Source organism: Sinocyclocheilus grahami, unplaced genomic scaffold, assembly GCF_001515645.1.
Source record: "Sinocyclocheilus grahami isolate Dianchi unplaced genomic scaffold, SAMN03320097.WGS_v1.1 scaffold290.1, whole genome shotgun sequence".
Classification (NCBI taxonomy): domain Eukaryota; kingdom Metazoa; phylum Chordata; class Actinopteri; order Cypriniformes; family Cyprinidae; genus Sinocyclocheilus; species Sinocyclocheilus grahami.
Genome location: NW_015505469.1, coordinates 1918544 through 1941038, shown reverse-complemented (window position 1 = coordinate 1941038; position 22495 = coordinate 1918544). Strand labels below are relative to the sequence as shown.

The following is a 22495-nucleotide window of genomic DNA, read 5'->3' as shown; positions in this document are numbered from 1 at the left end:
TATATATATATATATATATATATATATATATATATACTGTATATATAGAGAGAGAGAGAATTACAATATATTCTATATTTCGGTTTTCAAATACTAATAAAATGTTCTGATCTAAAAATAGTTTTTTTATACAATCACTTGTGAGTCTTTGTGTGAGGAGAGCTAAGAGAGAGAGAGAGAGAGAGAGAGAGAGAGAGAGAGAGAATTACAATATATTCTATATTTCGGTTTTCAAATACTAATAAAATGTTCTGATCTAAAAATAGTTTTTTTATACAATCACTTGTGAGTCTTTGTGTGAGGAGAGCTATTTGTATGAGTTGCTGGTTTTGTAAAGTGTTTCAAATTAGTCACTCACAAGGTTCTATTATATTTAGGATGCTGCCTTAAAGGTTGGCAGTGAACGGGTTGTAAAACACAGTCAGTATACAGATGCATAACAGAGACAAGTCATGTAAGTACGGTGCCTGAAGCTGGATTATAATAACAGAGACGTTTAATATAAAGTCAAAAACAGTGTTAGTGACAGCAGTCTTTTCATGTAATATATGTCAAGTCGGATTCTGAGACACTTTCATACATTTATTTCTCACATATTCCAAGCCCTTGGAGAATCTCACACATGACAAGAACCGTACATACTTTTAATAGGATAGGACATTTTCCATTTAAAATCTTCCTGGCATATTTAAATTTCAATCTCCATATCTACTCAGCTTATATTCTTGAAGGAAAGAAGGCATGCGTGAATGTCTGACAGATTTCATTTCATGATATTATGTGAACCTATATGTCTGAGGTTCTGTCAAACGGCAGCTGAAATCTATTCAAGCATGTTATGCAGCAGGTAGGACCGTGATGCATTTTGTAATATACAGTCTTGTGGACCGCATCCAAAACTTCGCAGCCTAGATCTTTGCCCTATTAGCTTAAATTGCAATCATTACTAGCATAGTGTGCACAAATTAGGAGGAATTAGGAAATTCAAGGAGAGAAAATGTTAATTAAATTGGATCTAAAAATAGTTGTGTTGGTAAGGAATTTGTGGCATGTAGGATTTTACGTGACCTAGAAAAGGAGGATCAAAGGAATTTTGTTCATGGATTCAAAGTGTTCAATATTTCATGGTGAAATAATGTCATCTTGAAAGTCGAGTCTTGTGGTGGCAGACTAAGTCTGTGCAGCGTGGAAAAGAGTGTCATTGTGGCGTCGCTCTGCTGTCATACTGTTGCTGCAGCCATTAAACTATACTGTATGTAGATTTGTTTTTTACCGCCTTGAGAAACAGACACCAAGGGTAAAAATCACTAATGTGAGATGTGTGCCTCCCATTTTATTTCCTACAGCTATTATTTTTTCATGATGTGATCTTTTTAATTAGATATTTTGCTAATTTAATTTGAAAATTGTCATGTTTTTTTACTCTCTACCCTCATCTTGCACTGATTCTTGAGACGTGGGACAAAACAGGACATAGAAGGGAAACTATGATGGAAATTATTTAAAACTGTTTCTTTAGAGAAAATTAAATGAAACATTTGTGTTAAGAACAATTCATTTTATCTCTAATTAATTTTTAAAGTCCCCCTGCAGTCACTAATTTTATTCCTTAAAACTCATCTTTGACTATCAAATTGACATATTTTAATGCATGTTCCATTAAAATTCCTTGAATATTACTGCATTTAGTAAACAATGGGTCATGAATATGCAAGTTAGTCCCCAACTTGGACTACCAGATCCATTTTCAATCGGTTAACTGAAATAGTAAACGCTACACAATGGCAAATGCCAGTATTGGCTTAATTCTTCCAAATAGGTTTGAACCAGAAACTGATTTCATAGATGAAGAGGAAGAGTGAATTATACAGGCAGACACGTAATGGTATTGTTATCATTAGCCTTTAGCTTGACTATGACAAACAGCTAATATGTGTTGCTAATGTTCACAAACCATGTTCCCGTTCTTTGAAAAATCAACATCTTTAGGTAGAAGCACTTTGCTAATGATATGAAAAGCCCCAAACTGCAAGTAGATGGAATTGGTCACATGTTTGTTACAACAGGAAACGGGGCTGTTTTCAAATTCTGAGACTGCCTTTGGTGCACCGCAGTTTTAAGGAAAAAATGGTGTTGACTAATGAATTTGCACATGGTTTGTCTTTAAGCATATAAAAAACACTAGATATTAAACAATATTGAAAACTTGATTTTCATTACAGTGAGGGTTTTAAAGTAAAAATATTGCCATTTTCAAAACTAATGACAAGTAAAAATGATGGCATGTTTTGGCTCAAGAATTGGTGCTAGATCAAATAAAATGTTATGTCAGTTTAAACTGGCTCAAATTGAACAGAAGCTCTGGATCTAGTTTCTTTCTGCTCTCTATATCCATATCATACAACATAATTATGCATTATGCTGCATTAAGCACTGCAGCTCATTCAGATGAACTTTAGCTATCGGAAGGCTCTCTAATTATAAAGAATAGTGCTCATTTTGACCTAGAAACCTCACCATTAACACACAGACAGAGCTTGACATGGGCACATTTCCATTTAAAGAAACAGCAGGGTAAATCAACTCTTTATTACATTACATTGTGGGATACATTTGCTGATTATAATAGAAAAAGCAGACTTCACGAGAGCTATAAGATCTGGTCAAAAACAAATCCTCACTGTTTCTATAGACCACCAAGGCATTGTTATCATCTCCTAAAGTCTTTCCCATCACCCATTTAGTGAACGTCCATGTTCAGAGACCAAGCTAGGATGGAGAAATGAGCTCAAACCTCATAATCTAGCACAATAATTATGACAAATGATGGCCGTGGATCTTATTCATTCACTTTCATTCATTTAACATGAATGGATGGAATAGCCCATGCTATTGTACGTGTATTATTACTTTTTAAACAAGGAGCCATGACCATTTTAGTGTTCAAGTAAAAATTGGTACAGTCAAATCATGGACAGTCACATTTAACTGTAATATTAAAATAAAAAGTAAAATAAATCACATTTTGCATAAAGCAAATTAAGCCTGTTTTTAGGACCATTCTGATTTTTTTTGCATTTGACATTGTTCATGGGAATTGACCACATTTACCTCAAAATTCTCATTGCCATAATGTGTCTGGATGTTTTACATTTGAGGGTTTTTTGTTGTAATTATCATTATTCTCAGCTGTGATTCTCATTAGATTCTCATTACTGTAAGAGACAGTAATATATTTTTTGTTGTTTTTATTATTTTTACCATATTATATAAATACATATTGCCTTGATAAATACACATTCATATATACATTTGCATTACAATAATGAGAATAAGATTTTCTTTATTTTTGTTTAATTTATTTAGTTACTTTTGGGGGAGGGGGGGACAGTCACATTTAACTGTAATATTAAAATAAAAAGTAAAATAAATCACATTTTGCATAAAGCAAATTAAGCCTGTTTTTAGGACCATTCTGATTTTTTTTGCATTTGACATTGTTCATGGGAATTGACCACATTTACCTCAAAATTCTCATTGCCATAATGTGTCTGGATGTTTTACATTTGAGGGTTTTTTGTTGTAATTATCATTATTCTCAGCTGTGATTCTCATTAGATTCTCATTACTGTAAGAGACAGTAATATATTTTTTGTTGTTTTTATTATTTTTTACCATATTATATAAATACATATTGCCTTGATAAATACACATTCATATATACATTTGCATTACAATAATGAGAATTAGATTTTCTTTATTTTTGTTTAATTTATTTAGTTACTTTTGGGGGAGGGGGGTGGGGGGGCTGGTTGCTGGCAATAAAATTATAAGTAATTTTATAAACTTCTTGATTTTTGATCTGATTTAATTCATAGCAAGTTGATTTTAAGATTTTATTTATATATGAAATTTGGAAGAAAACTGGTGTATAGACTGCCTTCTCTGGCAGTTTCTCTCTCTCTACTGTACAGTATGTCGAACACAACTATCGTTTGTCTCCATGATTCATCATAAGCTAATTAAAATACAATCACCTTAAAAACAAACTTCAAAAGCTCAAACAGCTCAACCCGAGCCTCGTTTCTAGATCTCAAGCACTTCCTTTTTGAACCTCCTCTGCTCCCACAGGTTATCAATGCATCTTTTGATTGTTGCCTCAGAAGGTGCTTCATTTATATTCCTCAGTAAAAGAGGGGCCCCTGCAGATGGCTCAGAGTAGCCTGCTTACACTGATCTACAATCAGCTTCCCCAACAAAAATCCCTACTATAGCCATTACAAGAGAGACAAACAAATTTGAGCAAAACATTTCCTTTAAAGGACAACTTGGATCCAGCACTGCATGGATATCAGGGGCTGCAGGGAAGAGACAGGGTCAGTGCCATTATAGTTAGGCTATGCTTCTTCCTAGTAAAAAGCCAAACCCTGATGTTCTTCTTAACTCTCAAATGGCAGTCCTGACCTACTTAACACAAAAACGGCCTCATACAAACTTGATGATGTGCTTGTAGTAAGTCATAAGTTTAAAACGCTATTGCAAAAGACGCCATTGCAAAAGATATATTTGCAATATACAGTATATATATATATATATATATATATATATATATATAACACGAAGGACAGACACTTTGCCTGAAAAACTGAAACTTTGACGGATACCCTCCATTTCCTGAGCCAGCAACTAAATAAATCATGTGTTCACTAAAAAAAAACACTGTCATAGCATATACAGCCAGCCATGAAATGGACTAACAGACAGATGGAAACATAGACTGACAGCAAGAAAAACAGGTAGATCACTCTCATATTTTATATGAATATGTAAGTTTTATAACAGATCAAGACTGTAAATTTAATCACCCAGTTTGCAGGAGCTGTCCAGAGTGCTGAATGAAAGAAATATCTGTAACCTGTTGGTGCACAGCTGCTCACTTCAAATCATCCATTATTACCGGCGTTACATTATCACTGCAATCACTTCTATAATATAAATGTAACGGATTTATGTTTAGACCTGTTAATGAACACCTACAAACTATCCATTTCGAGCAATAAGGGTGGAGTGGACAATAGGCTACTAATTCCAATGTGTAAGCTTGCAGTCATTTCAAAATGAGCATTTCCTTAAGGAGGTTTCATTCAATAATTTCATTCAAAAACAAACTTGGCTGCATTGATTAAATCAATGAGAACGCAAACAGGTTCTTGCACGCTTTGATCATTAATGAATGCAGAAGCACGACATAAAATTGGCACCAGCAAAACGGCATTAGCATCATCGATATCCTCAATGTTTGGTAATATGCTAAAACGTTCTTAAATAAAACGGAGGGGGGGTAAAACATTATTTGGTGTCTTTACTGAGATTGCAAATGTCTAAATCATCGAAATAGTTTTTCAATGCATAATATGCAACATAAAAGTTGATATAACAGTGCACATTTGATATAGAACCCAAGTTTGACTATATGAAGAAGTAGCGGCGAAATATATATATATATATCAACATTTTGCGCAGTAGGAGAGAGACGCATAGAAGCCCACTTACATGGACGTGATGTTCCTGAAGAGCTCTTCAATGTCATTATTGTTACTGCCATTGCTCGCCGGATCTTGTAGAGCAAGTAAAGGGAAGAAATTTCCACTGTCGGACTTATTGCAATAGATCTCAATGGGCGAACAGCTGCATGTTAGTGGACAATCGAGCATGGAGCTCCAATAACCCTGGAAGATGCTTGAAAGAAAGAGAAGCCTCCAGGTAAACACTGGAACCGCTGAACAGAACCATACATCCATGACTTTAGGGTCCAAAACGACTCGACGTCTTCCAGGGCTGATGAGGATGGTGATGTTGAAGATCGCTAATGAAGATATGAGTGTTAAATGTCTAAACGCCTTGGCTACATAAGAGTGCGCGCGAGTGGGAACATCATATGAGGTTGGAATCGTGATCTGGTCGCCTTATCAAAAGAACAGGTTGAGTCTCCTTTAAATTTCAAGAACAAGTACATTCACCAGCTTTTTTCTTTTACTTTGCAAACTGGAGTATTGTATTGGAGCTCTTAATTTTGAACTCTCAAAGTGCACCAGATTTATGAATTTAACTTTAAAATGTTCCAAATTTTCTTACCCTAGAGGGATCAAGGACTACCCACCACAGTCTCACAAAATCCTGTGGTAAACACTGTATATATATATATATATATATATATATTAATATCTATAAAACGACTCTCGTTTATTCCAGTTTCATTAGTGATTCGATATCTGTCGGTGACTTTGTGTCATGGTTTTAGCACGCATACTGTACTGGGAATTGATTTGTCGAGTAGGGAAAACTGGGGCTAGTTGTCTTGTTTTCCTTATATAGCCTATTTTGGTTTCAGACACCTTCAAAGTAAAATTAAAATACCATCATTATTTTATAGAATTCATAAAACTCTGACATATATTCTAACGAGATCCAAACTGCAAATCCAAAACTCAGAAATTCATAAATGCAAACTGCAAATTCAAGTGTGTTCTCAAGAAAAGGGTATTTTGTCAGGATGTTGTGTTCAATATATTTTGCAAATATAAAATTAATTACAATACCTGTCAGCCAAAAACAATGTTTTTTTGTTGTTGTACATTACCATTTACATTTTTGCTGTTTCATGAATTTTGTTTTCTTACATTTTGCAGAAAAGCCTTTAATAGACCAGCGGACCACTTACCTTACTTTACTAAGCAAGGAGTAAGCCAAACCCCTAAAGGTTTACTCCGTTTACCCAGGCTTTCAGTGCATTAATGTGAACATATTTTTTGATAATTTTTTATAGATTAAGAGTCTGAATTACTGTCCAAATTGTTGTCCTTTAACCTAAAAATGTGCTTTGTGTCGTAGCTTGCATACAAATTAACAGTCTTTATTCACATGTGACTGTATCGTTCTGATTTCATTGAGTTACATCAGCAAAAGTCACTGTAATAGTCAGATCAGGTATAAATAGCTTCTGGTTGCTATTATCTGTAGTGACATCTTGAAATTTCATACAGCCTACAAGCTCATTATTTATAATGAAGTCATAGGGTACATCAAAATAATTCATTAAAATACATTTGTTTAATACATAATGTTCAACACATCCTATTAAGCATGTGTCAATGTATGCAAGATGAGTGCTAATTGTTTTCTATGAGCTAAGAGAGGAGACCAGGGCTAATTGTAACATTATTTGGTTTTTCCTCGTTTACTCAGACTATATTTAAACACACAGCAAGCAAGACAAACAAGTCGATAAGGAAAATGCATATTTTAATACATTTTAAACCCCAGAGAGGCTTTTTATAAAATGCATAATGACATCAGTGAAATACAACTAGTGTAAAGTCTACCCTTCATGCACATTTTCATATAAACAGTTATGGCAATGTATTCTGGGTTGCCCTCCGAGTATTGCAGTACTTGACCCACTAAAATTTGCTTTCACAGCTGAGAGCTCATTCACTGAATGGTGTGGTCAGTATGGTCTTGCATTTTAAGTTACAGCTTGTTGACATCGATTTTTTTTTCTTCTTCTTCTTCTTTTTCTAGTTGTTGGTCCCCATTGACTTCCACAGTATAGAAAAATACTATAGGAAGTCAATGGGGACCAGCAACTGTTTAGTTACCAACATTCTTCAGAATATCTTCTTTTGTGTTCATACATACAGGTTTGAAACAATTTGAGAGGAAGTAAATGATGAAAGAATTTTCATTTTTGGGTGAACTGTCCCTTTAAAAGCCTTGATGGCTTGTTTTTACACCACCGAATCCATCCACACCCCGCTGATGCTGGTCTGAAAACTTGACCAAAACACATCACCTGTTCAGCAGGTAATCACTGGTTGTGGCCTGCTCTTTATTGTTAAAATCCCGGAAAAGGACAGGCAAGACCATCAGTGACCCTCTCGCCCTGATCATTACATCTTTTAAGCACTGCCTTCCAAGAAGTAATTCAGAGCAATCAGTGCAAAAACAACCAGGTACAAAAATAAGCCTCACAAGCAACTGAAGTACACTCTACACGAAGACGTTTTTGTATTCTGGAAAACAGGCTTCTGCAGCTGCGAGTGCGACCAGTAGTCAATTGATTTATTGTTGATTTGGGGTGTATTATATTATATTATATTATATTATATTATATTATATTATATTATATTATATTATATATCACAATGCATAAATACTTAGTACTAAATGCAATCAAATAAATAATACTAGAATAAATATCTAAAATCTGTAGCATAAAAAAACAATTTTAATGTCAGTTGAGCATATGCTGCCCCAGTTCTCATTATATAATACAATAAATAAATAAATAAATATAACTTGATTCTTTCATTTATTTTTCATTAAATAATTGTATTTAAGTACTTTTCCTGTAATAAAGTAAGAGTTAACATATTACAGTAAAGAGAAACTAATGAGAATCACCACTGAGGAAAAAAAAGAATAAAAAAATCACTGCAGTAACAAGAATTTGGGGGGAAATGTGCTTAAATGTCATAAAAAAATAATGTTGCAATGCCATGCAATCAATCAATCAATAAACCAATCAATAAAACTTAGATTCATTCAGATTTATCTTCTTTATGCAAGATTTTGAGCTGAGATGTGACCTTGTCTTTGTGACATTAATTAAGCTACGTATGAGTACTTGGTTCAGTGGTAGAGCATTGCGTTACCAACGCAAAAGGTTGTGGGTTCGATTCCTAGTGAACGCACATTCTGGTAAAAAAATGTATAGTCTGAATTCACTTAATTATTAATCATCAACTCTCCAATTCACATGGTATAGCTTAATAATAAAGATACCTTTGTTATTATGGCCTGACAACAATAAGCTGATATTATTTTGAACCATTCAAAAGGGGTGAAAATGTTTGGTTACAGTGTCATTTAAACTGACTATATTTAGGATTTTTTTTAAAGCTGAAATGAATTATTGTGGTTCATATTGGTTACTGCAATATTGTGATCACCTTAACAAGGGTTTCTAGTGAATGGCAGAGGTTCACGCATCATGTACAGCATTATTGCTGATGAGGAATAAATAGGAGACTGCGTAGTGTGTGTAAGTAGGCTACTTCAGGTTATTTTGAGCCACACCTGAGGCGACAGAGTGCCCGAGGGTAATTATGAAGAGCTGTCAAACCAACTGCTGAAACAAGGGCTCACTTTCACTTCAACTTTAAAGCCTGTCAGCATATCATAGCATCCCACCACTTACAGGCCACATACACACTGTAAAGTTTCATGAGTGACAACTGTATTTAAATACGGGAGTGAAACCCCTAAATTATTGTTTTGTGTGTGAATGGAACAGAACTCACTCTCGAAATTGCGATGATTGACACCTGGTACCCATCGCGCGTTTGGTGTCCGCTATTTTTGAACGACCAAAGACGATTTCATCTAAAGGCTGAAATGCATTACACAACTTTTACAGTGTGAACAGATTTTTTTCAGCGCTAGACATCATACATTTAAACGCCGTTGACAGAATCGTCGTGGTTTGATTATGTTTGGAAGACTGCTTTGCAAAGCGCGCTTTTGATGGGTTGCCATGTCCACGTACTATAAGCAATGCTTATTAAAAGTCTTTGGCTTATAAGGCATCCAGTTTATGGAGTTAATAAAGTAGCCAAGTACAAAGCACAGTATTTTGGTTTGCGGATTGTTGGTCCAACATATTGTCAAAACTGAAATTTCCTGGCTTTTTTCACGATTACTGAGGTCTAGGGGCTATTTAACTATAAGTTTCACAACAGTCAGTCCACAGTAAAATGCACACAGCCTGCTTAAAGATTATATATAAATCGTCAGTTTGTTGTTTTATACACATGCACATAAACATTATTTGATACACGACATAGTCGTGAGATGCAAGAAACATAGACATATGGCAAGAAATCTGTAGACGCGCCCATAACAACAAAAGAATACTTTATTGAACCTTTTCTGATAAGAAGTGTGCGCTGCAAACGCGAGCATTTTTGACGATCGTTTCTGTCCAGTCTGCTCGTTTTATCGCGTTTAACCACAGCTGTCTTCGGTTTTTTTGTCTGGCAGTGGCAGCAGATATGCGATCAAATTTCTAATTTGAGGCTGTATTACATCGATTCTGGCACCCAACATCACAACAAGATGATAATTTAAGCTCCTTATATAGCTGAATCTGCGCTGGTTTGAATGGGCCGCCTCCAGTTTCCCCTTTGTTTTGCTGCCTCCAGCTAGCGCTGTGACGTCGGCTGACCCTAGTTACCTGTGGTTGGCCTGGCCGTGCATCACTCAGAAAACAACAGGCCAATCAGAAGAGAGGCTCGTGAATATTAATTAGACAGGCCCGTTCTCAGCAGAGCTCCTGAGAGAGGAGCTGTAAAAAATATATTGAGATGGTTTTTGGTACTTATACCACAAATATATATTCTTAAGGACATCAAAACCTAAAATAAAACTCCAGAAAGGTGTGCAATATGGGACCTTTAAAATGCTGTTCAAACCTGTATGACTTAGGCTACCTTCTTGTGTGGATCTATCTATCTATCTATCTATCTATCTATCACAACACAACAAGAAAGATAATTAATTGTTTCTCAAGTTCACGTACATTGAAGTTTTGACAAAACAACCCAACAGGACTTTGTTTTATATTTCTTCATGCGATTTTAGATGCTCAATTGTGCATAAAAGCTGCTTATTTAAAGCTCACAACATGGATGTGGCTTTACATTGGCCATTATTGCATGCTTGATTTACCCTCTATATCATAAAATAATAATGAGCTGAATATATAAAGTATTTGATTTGTTTATAATCAAAGAAAAAAGTCTTGACCAGGGGTGCGTCAGGTACTCACGAGCGAGACTATGGGTGCTCCAGAGAGGGAACAAAATGTCAAAAACAAAAAGTGGGTGTTGACCCTGATGAAGGCCTGTTTGGGCTGATACGCGTTGGTGTTTTTTAACATGTAGCCCTGTCTTACAGTAAAGGCTTTTTATATTTTGTCCAGTGCCTGGACGTGGATGAGCTGAATATATAAAGTATTTGATTTGTTTATAATCAAAGAAAAAAGTCTTGACCAGGGGTGCGTCAGGTACTCACGAGCGAGACTATGGGTGCTCCAGAGAGGGAACAAAATGTCAAAAACAAAAAGTGGGTGTTGTCCCTGATGAAGGCCTGTTTGGGCTGATACGCGTTGGTGTTTTTTAACATGTAGCCCTGTCTTACAGTAAAGGCTTTTTATATTTTGTCCAGTGCCTGGACGTGGATTATTTTTGTTTCTTGCAATGGGATCCACTTTTTGTTTTTGACATGTAATTGTTTATATTGATTGTACATTAAGTTGTGACACTTTCTTTGAACAGTGACTGTAGAAAGCGACAAGATAAATGTTAATGCAAATAAGGAAAAATATAATATCATCATTAAATTTGTTGGTATAATGAACATACCAGAGGAGGGTGTTTTATGCAGGTTGGTGTGTCTGGAGTGTGTCTGTCCTATATGAGTAACATTTAAAGGGATACGCCACCCCAAAATGAAAATTTTGTCATTAATCACTAACCCCCATGTCGTTCCAAACAGGATCGTTCGACACAGAATAGCATACGCAGTTTACTTTCAGCGGATATTCTCCAAAATGGCGCTACAGTGATGCGGAGAGACACAGAGGAGACAAATTGTTGAATAAAGTCGTTATTTTTGTTTTCTTCACGTACAAAAAGTATTCTCGTTGCTTCATAACATTACGGTTGAACCACTGATGGCAGATGGACTATTCTGATGATGTCTTTCATACTTTTATGGACCTTGACAGTGTAATTTACTTGGCAGTCAACGGGACAGTCACAAGCCTCCCGGTTTTCATGCAAAATATCTTAAATTGTGTTCCGAAGACAAACGAAGCAAACAAAAAAATTTCATTTTGGGTTTTTCATTTTTTTACGATGTCCTGTGAATGACTTCACAAGCAAACAAAGGAGAAAATTGTAATTAGGAGCTTGAGGTGTGAACATAGCCAAAACTAGCCCACATTTAGCTGTAATTTAATTCTTTAAGTACTGCACTTGTCTAATGAACCATACAGCAATGACTTAACAGCACATTTCAGCCCAGAATTCAGTCCAATTTAGGATATTTAATTGCAGTTTGTTTACAGTTGTTTCAGGACAAAATTCCCCCTAACAGGATGCCAAGAGCAGTGAGTGCCTTCGTTTATGAAAATATTTTAGTGATGCTTATGAGAGTCCTGCTCAAAGAAAACCCTCAGAAAAGTAATATGATGTACTAGAGCGTAAATGAGAAATTAGTGTTATGCGAGCCTGGTGTCATGAAAATGTGTATAAATACTATGCCAAATAAAAACAAAAACTCGTGGTGATATGCAAAAATGGACTTTGGCGTGCATATGATACGCACGTGTTTGGCGTGCACATAATACGCAGTTTTCGCGTGCATATGATACAAAATTTGTTGGTGTGCATATGATAGGCATCTACCCCACAACCCTAATCCTACCAATTGCGCATATACACGCCAAAGTCCATTTTTGCGTATCAATACCACGAGTTTTTATTTGACGTACTATTTATACACACTTTCATGAGATCGGGTTGGTTATGCTGTGTACAGTACAGCTATTTGGCCAACCTTTTATACTATTAAAAATTTGAAATCTTCTTTAGATAGATAGATAGATTGATTGATTGGTTGATTGATTGATTGATTGATTGATAGATAGATAGATAGATAGATAGATAGATAGATAGATAGATAGATAGATAGATAGATAGATAGAAAATGTACTTGCAATGTAAAATAAGACTGTCTTTCTTAAATATTATATAATCAATTAAACTGATTTAAGCCATTCAAAGCACAACATTCAAGCTATTCAAGCACAACATTCTCAAAGATTTTAAATCCTCTTTCACATCTGAATGTTAACTGCTTTTAGCATCTTCAAAGAAAGATAATTCCCCTCCTGCCTTTTAGTTTCTACCTGTAAGACCCCTGCTGATCATAAGACATATATACAGCCTTTGTCTTTCTGTGAACATAAATGCTGCCATATATTATTTCCTCTGTATTTAATGTAGCAGTCTTACAGCTTACACATTATCCTCCTAATCCCCTGTTTGAGGACTGGCTGTCATTTTAAATTTCCATCTTCTCTGGACTGAGAGGTTATCTAATCAATCTTTCGGATCTTAATGGCTCCAGATTTTAAGCCTCAGATAAAAAGGCAGCAATATGTTCTTTTATCAACATCTAATGGATTTGGAAAATTGCATGGCATAAAGCTAACAAAGACTTCACCTTTTAATAATTGAGACCTTTAATGATTTGATGTTAGTTTAACTGTAATTTGAATGCTGACTGAACAAGCAGACAATGTGTTGCAAGTATTGTTTGTTATGTGGCATTTTACACAAATTAGATTCAAATCGATGTCCCATAAATTATTTAAAAGACATAAATTCTATATTCTTCAGAGAGATAATGTAAGATGAATTATTGACTAGTATAAAATTAACATAACATGAAAAATAGCTACACATGTAACATCTACTACCCCTTCGCCTCAAAATGTTTTGACTTTCTCAGCTGTATCGAACACTTAAAAAACATTTTTTTTTCTTTTTATATTTATAGAATATTTATAATTTACATTTTGTTAAATTAAAATTCAAGAATTCATTAAAAATACTCATACTTGTCTTCTTTAGATAGATAGATAGATTGATTGATTGGTTGATTGATTGATTGATTGATTGATAGATAGATAGATAGATAGATAGATAGATAGATAGATAGATAGATAGATAGATAGATAGATAGATAGATAGATAGATAGATAGAAAATGTACTTGCAATGTAAAATAAGACTGTCTTTCTTAAATATTATATAATCAATTAAACTGATTTAAGCCATTCAAAGCACAACATTCAAGCTATTCAAGCACAACATTCTCGAAGATTTTAAATCCTCTTTCACATCTGAATGTTAACTGCTTTTAGCATCTTCAAAGAAAGATAATTCCCCTCCTGCCTTTTAGTTTCTACCTGTAAGACCCCTGCTGATCATAAGACATATATACAGCCTTTGTCTTTCTGTGAACATAAATGCTGCCATATATTATTTCCTCTGTATTTAATGTAGCAGTCTTACAGCTTACACATTATCCTCCTAATCCCCTGTTTGAGGACTGGCTGTCATTTTAAATTTCCATCTTCTCTGGACTGAGAGGTTATCTAATCAATCTTTCGGATCTTAATGGCTCCAGATTTTAAGCCTCAGATAAAAAGGCAGCAATATGTTCTTTTATCAACATCTAATGGATTTGGAAAATTGCATGGCATAAAGCTAACAAAGACTTCACCTTTTAATAATTGAGACCTTTAATGATTTGATGTTAGTTTAACTGTAATTTGAATGCTGACTGAACAAGCAGACAATGTGTTGCAAGTATTGTTTGTTATGTGGCATTTTACACAAATTAGATTCAAATCGATGTCCCATAAATTATTTAAAAGACATAAATTCTATATTCTTCAGAGAGATAATGTAAGATGAATTATTGACTAGTATAAAATTAACATAACATGAAAAATAGCTACACATGTAACATCTACTACCCCTTCGCCTCAAAATGTTTTGACTTTCTCAGCTGTATCGAACACTTAAAAAACATTTTTTTTTCTTTTTATATTTATAGAATATTTATAATTTACATTTTGTTAAATTAAAATTCAAGAATTCATTAAAAATATTCATACTTGTTTTACATTTACATTTCATATAAAATATGTATCCATTTAGATATACTTTTACACAAACTACTTAATGTGATGCATATTTGTTAGTCATAAATAAAACAGATAAGAGACAGGAAATATATCTGTAAATCCTGTCTGTAATAGTATTAATAAACTGAATTTGTTTTAACTATTCATATACTGTATTCTTCATTAATAAATCAAATTTCTTTCAGTCTTACACATTTTTTTTTTTTGTTAACAACTCTTTATTGAATTTTCTTCTGGTAATAGTAATATAAAACAAACAGCAACTGTGTAAATTTAGAACCCACCCTAACCCATCCCAATCCTGGTAGGCTTAAAATAATTATAAAAATAATTAAAAATAAATAAATAAATAATAATCATTAAAAAAATTAATCATAAAAATAAAAATATGTGTATATAAAAAAATAAATAAATAAATAGTAATAATGAAAATAAATAAATTAATAATAATAATAGATAAATAAATAAATAGCAATAAAATAATTTTTACAAAGATTTTTGAAAAGCTGACACAACATTAAAAGCTGAATGCCATAAATTTACAGTTTTCACATTAGATCCATGTATACGAGAAGTTGAGAGTTCCATCGAGATAATGTCCAATAAATACACAGTCCAGGTTCGTCTGTCCATTGTGTGAGGAGGATTCCAACGATTGACTAGCATTCAGTCTTACACATTTTAACTGAATAATGCTTTGTCCACAGAACATTTTAACCATGCTCATACTTTTTAACTGAATAAATTTAATTGTTTCCACAATGAGATTTGTTCTACATTTGGGCAAAATTCATTTTAAATGTATGATTAAAATCAAATAAATGCAAATGCTTAATAATTGTTACACCCCTGGACTGTTTGTGTGTGTATTTCTCCCCATGTGCTCCGTGACCTAGTTTTCCTCCCTTGTTTGATTATGTTCAATTGATTCAGGTGTGTCTCGTCATCTTCCCTCATTCAGTCTTGTATTTAAAGTGTTGTCCGTTCCTTTGTCCGGTGTCGTCCGTGTTATGTGCTACGTGTGTGTTCCTGCCAAGCCCTGTGTTACCCCTGTTTGGGTTAATAAAGACTGTTCTTCATGACTCTCCTTCATCTCCGCGCTCCTACACAGTAGTCACCGAGACAATAAAAAACTATGCCATTATGTCTCCATCGTTGGCGTGGCTGGAGAATCCCTTGCCTCCAGCCTCTGAGTCCCAGACTCCGCCTCGGCCCGTCGACCCAGAGGCTCCACCATGGCTCCTAGCTCCCTTCTCTCCACCGTGGCCCGGCAGTCCACTGGCTCCGCTAGGCTCCCTCGTCCCTCCGGCTCCGCCTTGGTCAGTTGTCGACCATCCGTCGCCCCGGGACTCCACTCCTCCGGCTGCGCCTCATCCCTCTGTCCCTCTGGCTCTGTCAGGCTCCTCCTTGGTCCTCTGTCGCTCTGGCTCCACCGCGGCCTTCCGAATCCCCACCTCTGCCTTGGTCGCCTGAGCCATCTGCTCCACCTTGGCCCTCCGGGTCCTTTCTGTCGCCCTGGCTCACCGGCTCTCCGTCTCTGTCTCTGGCTCCTCCTCCACCTGCTCCGCCACCATCAGTCGGCCCCCTGGAGTCGTCAGCCCATCCTCCACCATGGCTCCTCCCTCCGTTGGCTCCACCGTGGGTCGCATTCATGACTGTGGCCTGGGTCCCACCTGGCTCCGCCTGCTCCAAGTTCCTCCTGTTTCCTCCCTGGCTCCTCCCTCCATCTGGTCCACCCTGGCTCCTCCTGTCTCCTCCCTGGCTACTCCCTCCGTCTGGTCCGCCCTGGCTCCTCCTGTCTCCTCCCTGGCTCCTCCCTCTGTCATCTCCACCCTGGACTCTGTATGCCATCCTCCATCCTGGTGTCCGTCCTCCATCCGAACCTCCTCCTGAGTTCCGGGAGGGGGGCGAACTGTCACACCCCTGGACTGTTTGTGTGTGTGTTTTTCTCCCCATGTGCTCCGTGACCTAGTTTTCTCCTTTGTTTGATTGTGTTCATTTGATTTCAGGTGTGTCTCGTCATCTTCCCTCATTTAGTCTTGTATTTAAAGTGTTGTCCGTTCCTTTGTCCGGTGTCATCCGTATTATGTACTATGTGTGTTCCTGCCAAGCCCTGTGTTACCAATGTTTGGGTTAATAAAGACTGTTCTTCATGACTCTCCTTCGTCTCCATGCTCTTACAGCACAAATGTCCCTGATTGCAAATAATGGAATATTCCATATATTTGTGACCCCCAGGAAATAACATTAATGGGAACCTTTTTATACAGCAGCACAACCATTTAAACATGTCACCAAGGTTACAAAAAAAAGAACAACCATGTATAGAGAAAAGATAAAGCACTGCGTCCACAGTGATCTTCTAACATGTGCATGAACAAACAATACATTCTAAAGGCTAAAGCTCTTTGAAAAAAGAAGGCTGAGTTTGTACGCTCTTCATGGAAAGTGTCATGTGTAGCACAAGGTAAATATGTGATTTGCTAATAGGAATCAAACTGGCTCCACAGGTAGATTATTACAAGATCACTGTGGACGCAGAGCTGTTGAAGCACTCAACGTGCACAGAATGTGTTGATTCGGTTTGTTGAACTCATTTCAGAGGTGAGCTTTTGTTTGCCCTAAGAACTTTGATCGCCTTTTGTTCTTATCTCATTCACAGGTGCCAAAAAAGATACAGTGTGCTATTTTAGATGAGACGTGCTCTCTGAAAAAACAAAGCTTCATAACGTAATGGAAGCAAAACTTACTTTCATCAAACATCTATTAGAGTAGTGCTTTGCCTTGTATTACATCAAAAGCATGGATTGGGTTGGGTTGGAGGGAGGTGTTGTTCTATAGAATCCCAAATCCCCATGAGTCAGGCAACGTTTGAGGCATTACCCATGCCGTTATGAAGTTCTCTACCAGGAACTTCATCAAACGTTCACTTTCCCAGCTGGTTGCCCATGGGAGACGAGTCTCTGTCATAGAGCGCTTAGATCATCAGGTATCTCGCAGTGTTTAATCAGTGTCTCCACATATATCAGCTGCTCAAGCGAGACAATACCAAAGGGGGCTCATCGCCCCCTGTCAGCACGCCAGCAGTTTAATAAAACAACCGAAAACTAATGCACTCATGCTGCTGCTGGCATAGAGTGAGAAAGCAAAAGAGTGAGTGAGTGAGTGAGTGAGTGAGTGAGTGAGTGAGGGAAAGACAGTATCAGGGAACCTTTACTCTGTCACCCTTAATTAAAAATGGATTCATTAAAAGTGAGGAGAGAGACAGAGCGACAGAGATTTTCAGGTCACCGTTTTTATATAACACCCCTTTTGTTCAGCCAGTCGGCTCTCTGAAGTACAGTTGGCTCAAGATGAATTTTGATGAAACAATGCAACTGCAGTGTTACAGAGAGAAAGACAGTGTCGTGTTTGCTAAAATATTATTCTTTATGACACTCATTTTACTAATGCATTCATGTAGAAAGCAGATTGTATTTTTGAGCATGTACAACTGCTCTTCTTCTTTTTTCTTTTTTTTTAGTAGAATACATAATCTACCTTTCAACAGTTAAGGGTCAGTGAGATTTTAAGAATGAATTCAAAGAATAAAATGTTTTTATTCCGCAAGGATGTATTAAATTGATCAAAAGTGACATTAAAGACATTTATAATGTTCCAAAATATTTCTATTTCGAATAAATGTTTTTTGAACTTTCTATTTATCAAAGAATGCTGAACAAATTGTATGGCTTCTACAAAAATAACTAGCATTTTTAACATTGATAATAATAAGAAATGTTTCTTGAGCAGCAAATCAGGATATTAGAATGATTCTAAAGCATCATGTGATACTGAAGACTGGAGTAATGATGCTGAAAATGCAGCTTTGTCATCATAGAAATAAATTATATTTTAAATTACATTCAAATGGAAAACAATTGTTTAAAATGGTAACAGTATTTCTCAATTTTACTGTATTTTTTATAAAATATATATATATATATATATATATATATATATATATATATAAAAATAAAATTAATAAAATATTTTTGGCTTCACTAATGTCCATTGGTAATTATTCCATAACTTTGGGGCATCATTTACAAAAGCTGAATTACCAATGTTTTTGGTATGTTGCTAGGAACCTCCTATAAATGAAAATAATGTTCTTGATGGAATGTAATTCATGAGAGTTGACAATGTTTGCTCTTTGCTCATTACAGGCTTTGTATGCACCTTAAAAATCTATTCTAAAAATGTTATATGAGTACAGTGCACTACTTTTGAGCAGTTGTGTACATTGGCTGTTTTTGATCTTCTTAAACCATCAATTAAATTCTGTCAGTGGCTAAACTGTAAATTAGAAGGAGGCCCGGTTAAGGGTAATAAATAGAAAGCCGTGGTACTTCTCAGAACTGCAGCGGGTCAGCACCTGGCGACATTCATGTCAACTAAAGGTCACCTACAAGCTTTGTCACAATGAAAAAGTTAGACTTAATTTGTTGCCCTTCTCACAGTGAGGATGTCGAGAGAGAAACACAATATGCAGCATCCCCAGGAGGCAAATGGCATTTGAAAACAGTTTGATCAGTTTTCAAATTATTTTAGATATGTGTCATTTAAGACAATCTGAAGTTAATTGAACATGAACAGTTACGAATACAGCTTCATCCAGAAATGACACCATTTGTTCATGTCTATATACGTAGCTTTTTCCCCAACAAAAATATTCTGGCAAGCCCCTAAGGCAACTTCTCTGAAACATTTTGCCCCAAATTAACCATAAGCTTGCCACAAATAAAAACAAATCACAAATGAATATTCATACATTATGTGGTTATGATTTAATTAGATTTCTTCCTCCAAAAAATTAAAACAGGACCGAAACATCCTGGGGCAGGTTGAATTTGCTATGCAGGTAAGGAATATTCTTTTTAATTATATGCTTTCACAAGGAAAGGTGCCATTAGTTTCATTATTTCTTCTCACATCAAAGACACTCAAGACGAACCTTTATCCTGGATCCTGATGGTTGTTTGATCTTGTCTGAAAATGCAGTTCAAGGACAAAGTTGGAAAGAGTGAGTTGAAAGGTAGAAAAACTCTCAAAGCTTCAAAAGCTGTCCAACAACAGCACATTACTCATTATTATACCATCGTCAAAAATTCTGACATTTCATACATCATCAGTAATTCAGACATTTAATTGCATCATATGAGTTCAGCCCAATGTTCATTATTAACAGTGTGATGGGATGCATTTTGATTTTGTTTCAAGTGATGACATAGATGTCAGAATATGAAATTAATGATATGTTCACGACCAACGAAATAACACACAAAAGTTTGCAAATTATATCTGTCATACCCTTAAAGGGGTCCTATTATGCTTTTTCACTTTTTAAATTTTAGTCAGTGTGTAGTGTGTATGTTTGGGCATAAAAAAGATCTAGAAAGTTACAAATCTCAAAGTCCACTCCAAAGGGAGATATTTCGTTTTTTAACTACAACGAAGGGCTACAAGAACTACAACGAACGGCTCGTTTTGGACAACAGCGTTTGTTTTCCGGGCTTTGTGATATCACAAAGCGGCTCATTAGAAGATCATTAAAAATTATTCCCGCCTACAGAAATTCGAATGGCTGGGGGGTGGGGAGGGGCGAGGTTGTGGTTAGAACGCTTGGTTGAGTGAGCGCATTAGACGAGACGACGAAGAAGAAGTGCTGCTGCAGAGTTAGTGCATCAGAGAAAACGAAGAAGAAGAGCTGCTGTGCTGTAGCCTAAAACTTTCGGCATGTCTAGAACAATTCTTACACGACGTAGCTGGGCACCATGGACAGATGCCGAACTCATAGAAAATAATGTATTTTAATTTTAAAGACGTGGCACGACGCTGCGCTTCTCTTCCGGTGTGCGACCGCCTGAAACGCAGTTTTTTTTTCACCTCCGTGCCCAAACATCTTTGTTTGGGCTTCCGAAAGTGGATGATGTCAGGAAACAGTGGTTGCAATTTATTTTTTAACTCTGTTCCTGAGCATTATAACCCCAATTTGCTATTGTGTGCTGCGCATTTTACTGAGGACAGCTTCCACAACACGAGTGAGTACAGTGCCTGCCGGATTCGCCATAAGCTTTTGTTGAAAGACCGAGCAAGGGGAGGGGCAGTACTGAAACACTGTCTAAGCTGTTCGCCAATCACAACGCACTAGGACAGTTAACCAATCACAACACATTTTGTTTTTCGGAAGGTGGACCTTCATCAAAGCCGGAACTATCGAGCCGTTTGTGCCAGGATGTATCAACACTACTGCTGTTCCTGAAACCATGCCTTCTTTCTTTGCGTACACATTTGGGCGGCATTATGCTAATATTTCCACATAGTGACGTAGATATGTGGGGGCGTGTTAGAACGAGCCGTTTTAGGTAGGCGTGGCTGACTCTTAACTTTTATAAAGAATATCTCTTTGGATTTGAGACTTTAGTCTTTGCAACTTTACAGATCTTCTTTACGCACCAAGAGTTTGCAACACTCCAAAGAGAAAGGGAAACTTGAAATCGCATCATATGACCCCTTTAAGGTGTGCTGTTACTTTTCTAAGTGAAGCAATTGCAATTTAAGTCTATTGGATTTGGGTTGTCATAACATTCACATTACCATTAATAGGAAATGAATACCTTAATTCAGCAAGGATGCATTAAAATAAAAAGTGAAATGTAAAGACTTTTGCATTGTTACAAAAATAATATATATTTCAAATGAACGCTGTTCTTTTGGACATTAGTCCTCAAAGAATTCTGAAATAAAATGTAACAAAAATATTAAGCTGTTTCAAGATTGATAATAATAAGAAATGTTTCTTTAGCAGCAAATCAGCACTAGAATTATTTCTGAAGGATCATGTGACACTGAAGACTGGAGTAATGCTGCTGGAAATTCAGTCTTGCCATCTAAAATAGAAAAAAAATATTTTAAGTTGTAATAATATTTCTCAATAGTTTACTTGACTTGATTCAAAATGAACAATAAAAAATCTTACCAATCCCAATTGCCACCAAAATCCCATAGACTTGTGTTGGCAAGTATGAGCAAATACAAAATACAAAATGATGCCTATAAATTATATCTACTATCATGATGCTGTTGCCAGTGAAGATGGTGTGAAACAAAAAATGAGAAAGAGAGCTGAATAAATGTAGTTATTATTCACAATCCCAATTTCTGTGAGACACGTTTTGAAATAAAAAAACTGTCTGAAGAACATCAAGCGCAGGTGTTTTTGTCAGTAAGGGCAAATAATGTGGGATAAAAGTGTCACACGATGGCAGAGGGTAGTGCACGGGTGAAGATGCTGCTGATCAACAGCAGCAGGCACGTGCACACATAGACATCAAAGGGGGCTTGAGCACCTGCCCTTTTTCTTCCTCAAGAGAAAGTGCCCTTTTTTCTTGGGGAGTTTTTATTTAAATTTTTTATAAATGAATATATGTATATATGTCTGCGTGTGTTTCTGTTTGCGCACAGCTTTCCTTGTCAAACAAATAAAAAATCCAAATATCAGGTCGGGTTTATTAACTAGAGTTCCGATGCCTTTCTTCGCGTCTCTGTAGTGCACATTGATAGGCACATCACAGACAGACAGAGAGCCGCAGAAGTGAAGCCCTCCCTCCCT

At 36.1% G+C, this 22495-nt stretch overlaps 1 protein-coding gene across 1 annotated transcript in view; it reads right to left on the bottom strand.

Moving 5' to 3' along the window:
- Positions 1–5930, bottom strand: part of LOC107600746 (NT-3 growth factor receptor-like) — a 79814-nt gene extending 73884 nt beyond the window's left edge. The window contains exon 1 of the mRNA XM_016292703.1: positions 5554–5930. Within this exon, the coding sequence (XP_016148189.1) occupies positions 5554–5801 (248 nt within the window). The 5' untranslated portion in view covers positions 5802–5930. The remainder of the gene's footprint in view (positions 1–5553) is intronic.
- Between the last annotated feature and the right edge of the window lie 16565 nt (positions 5931–22495).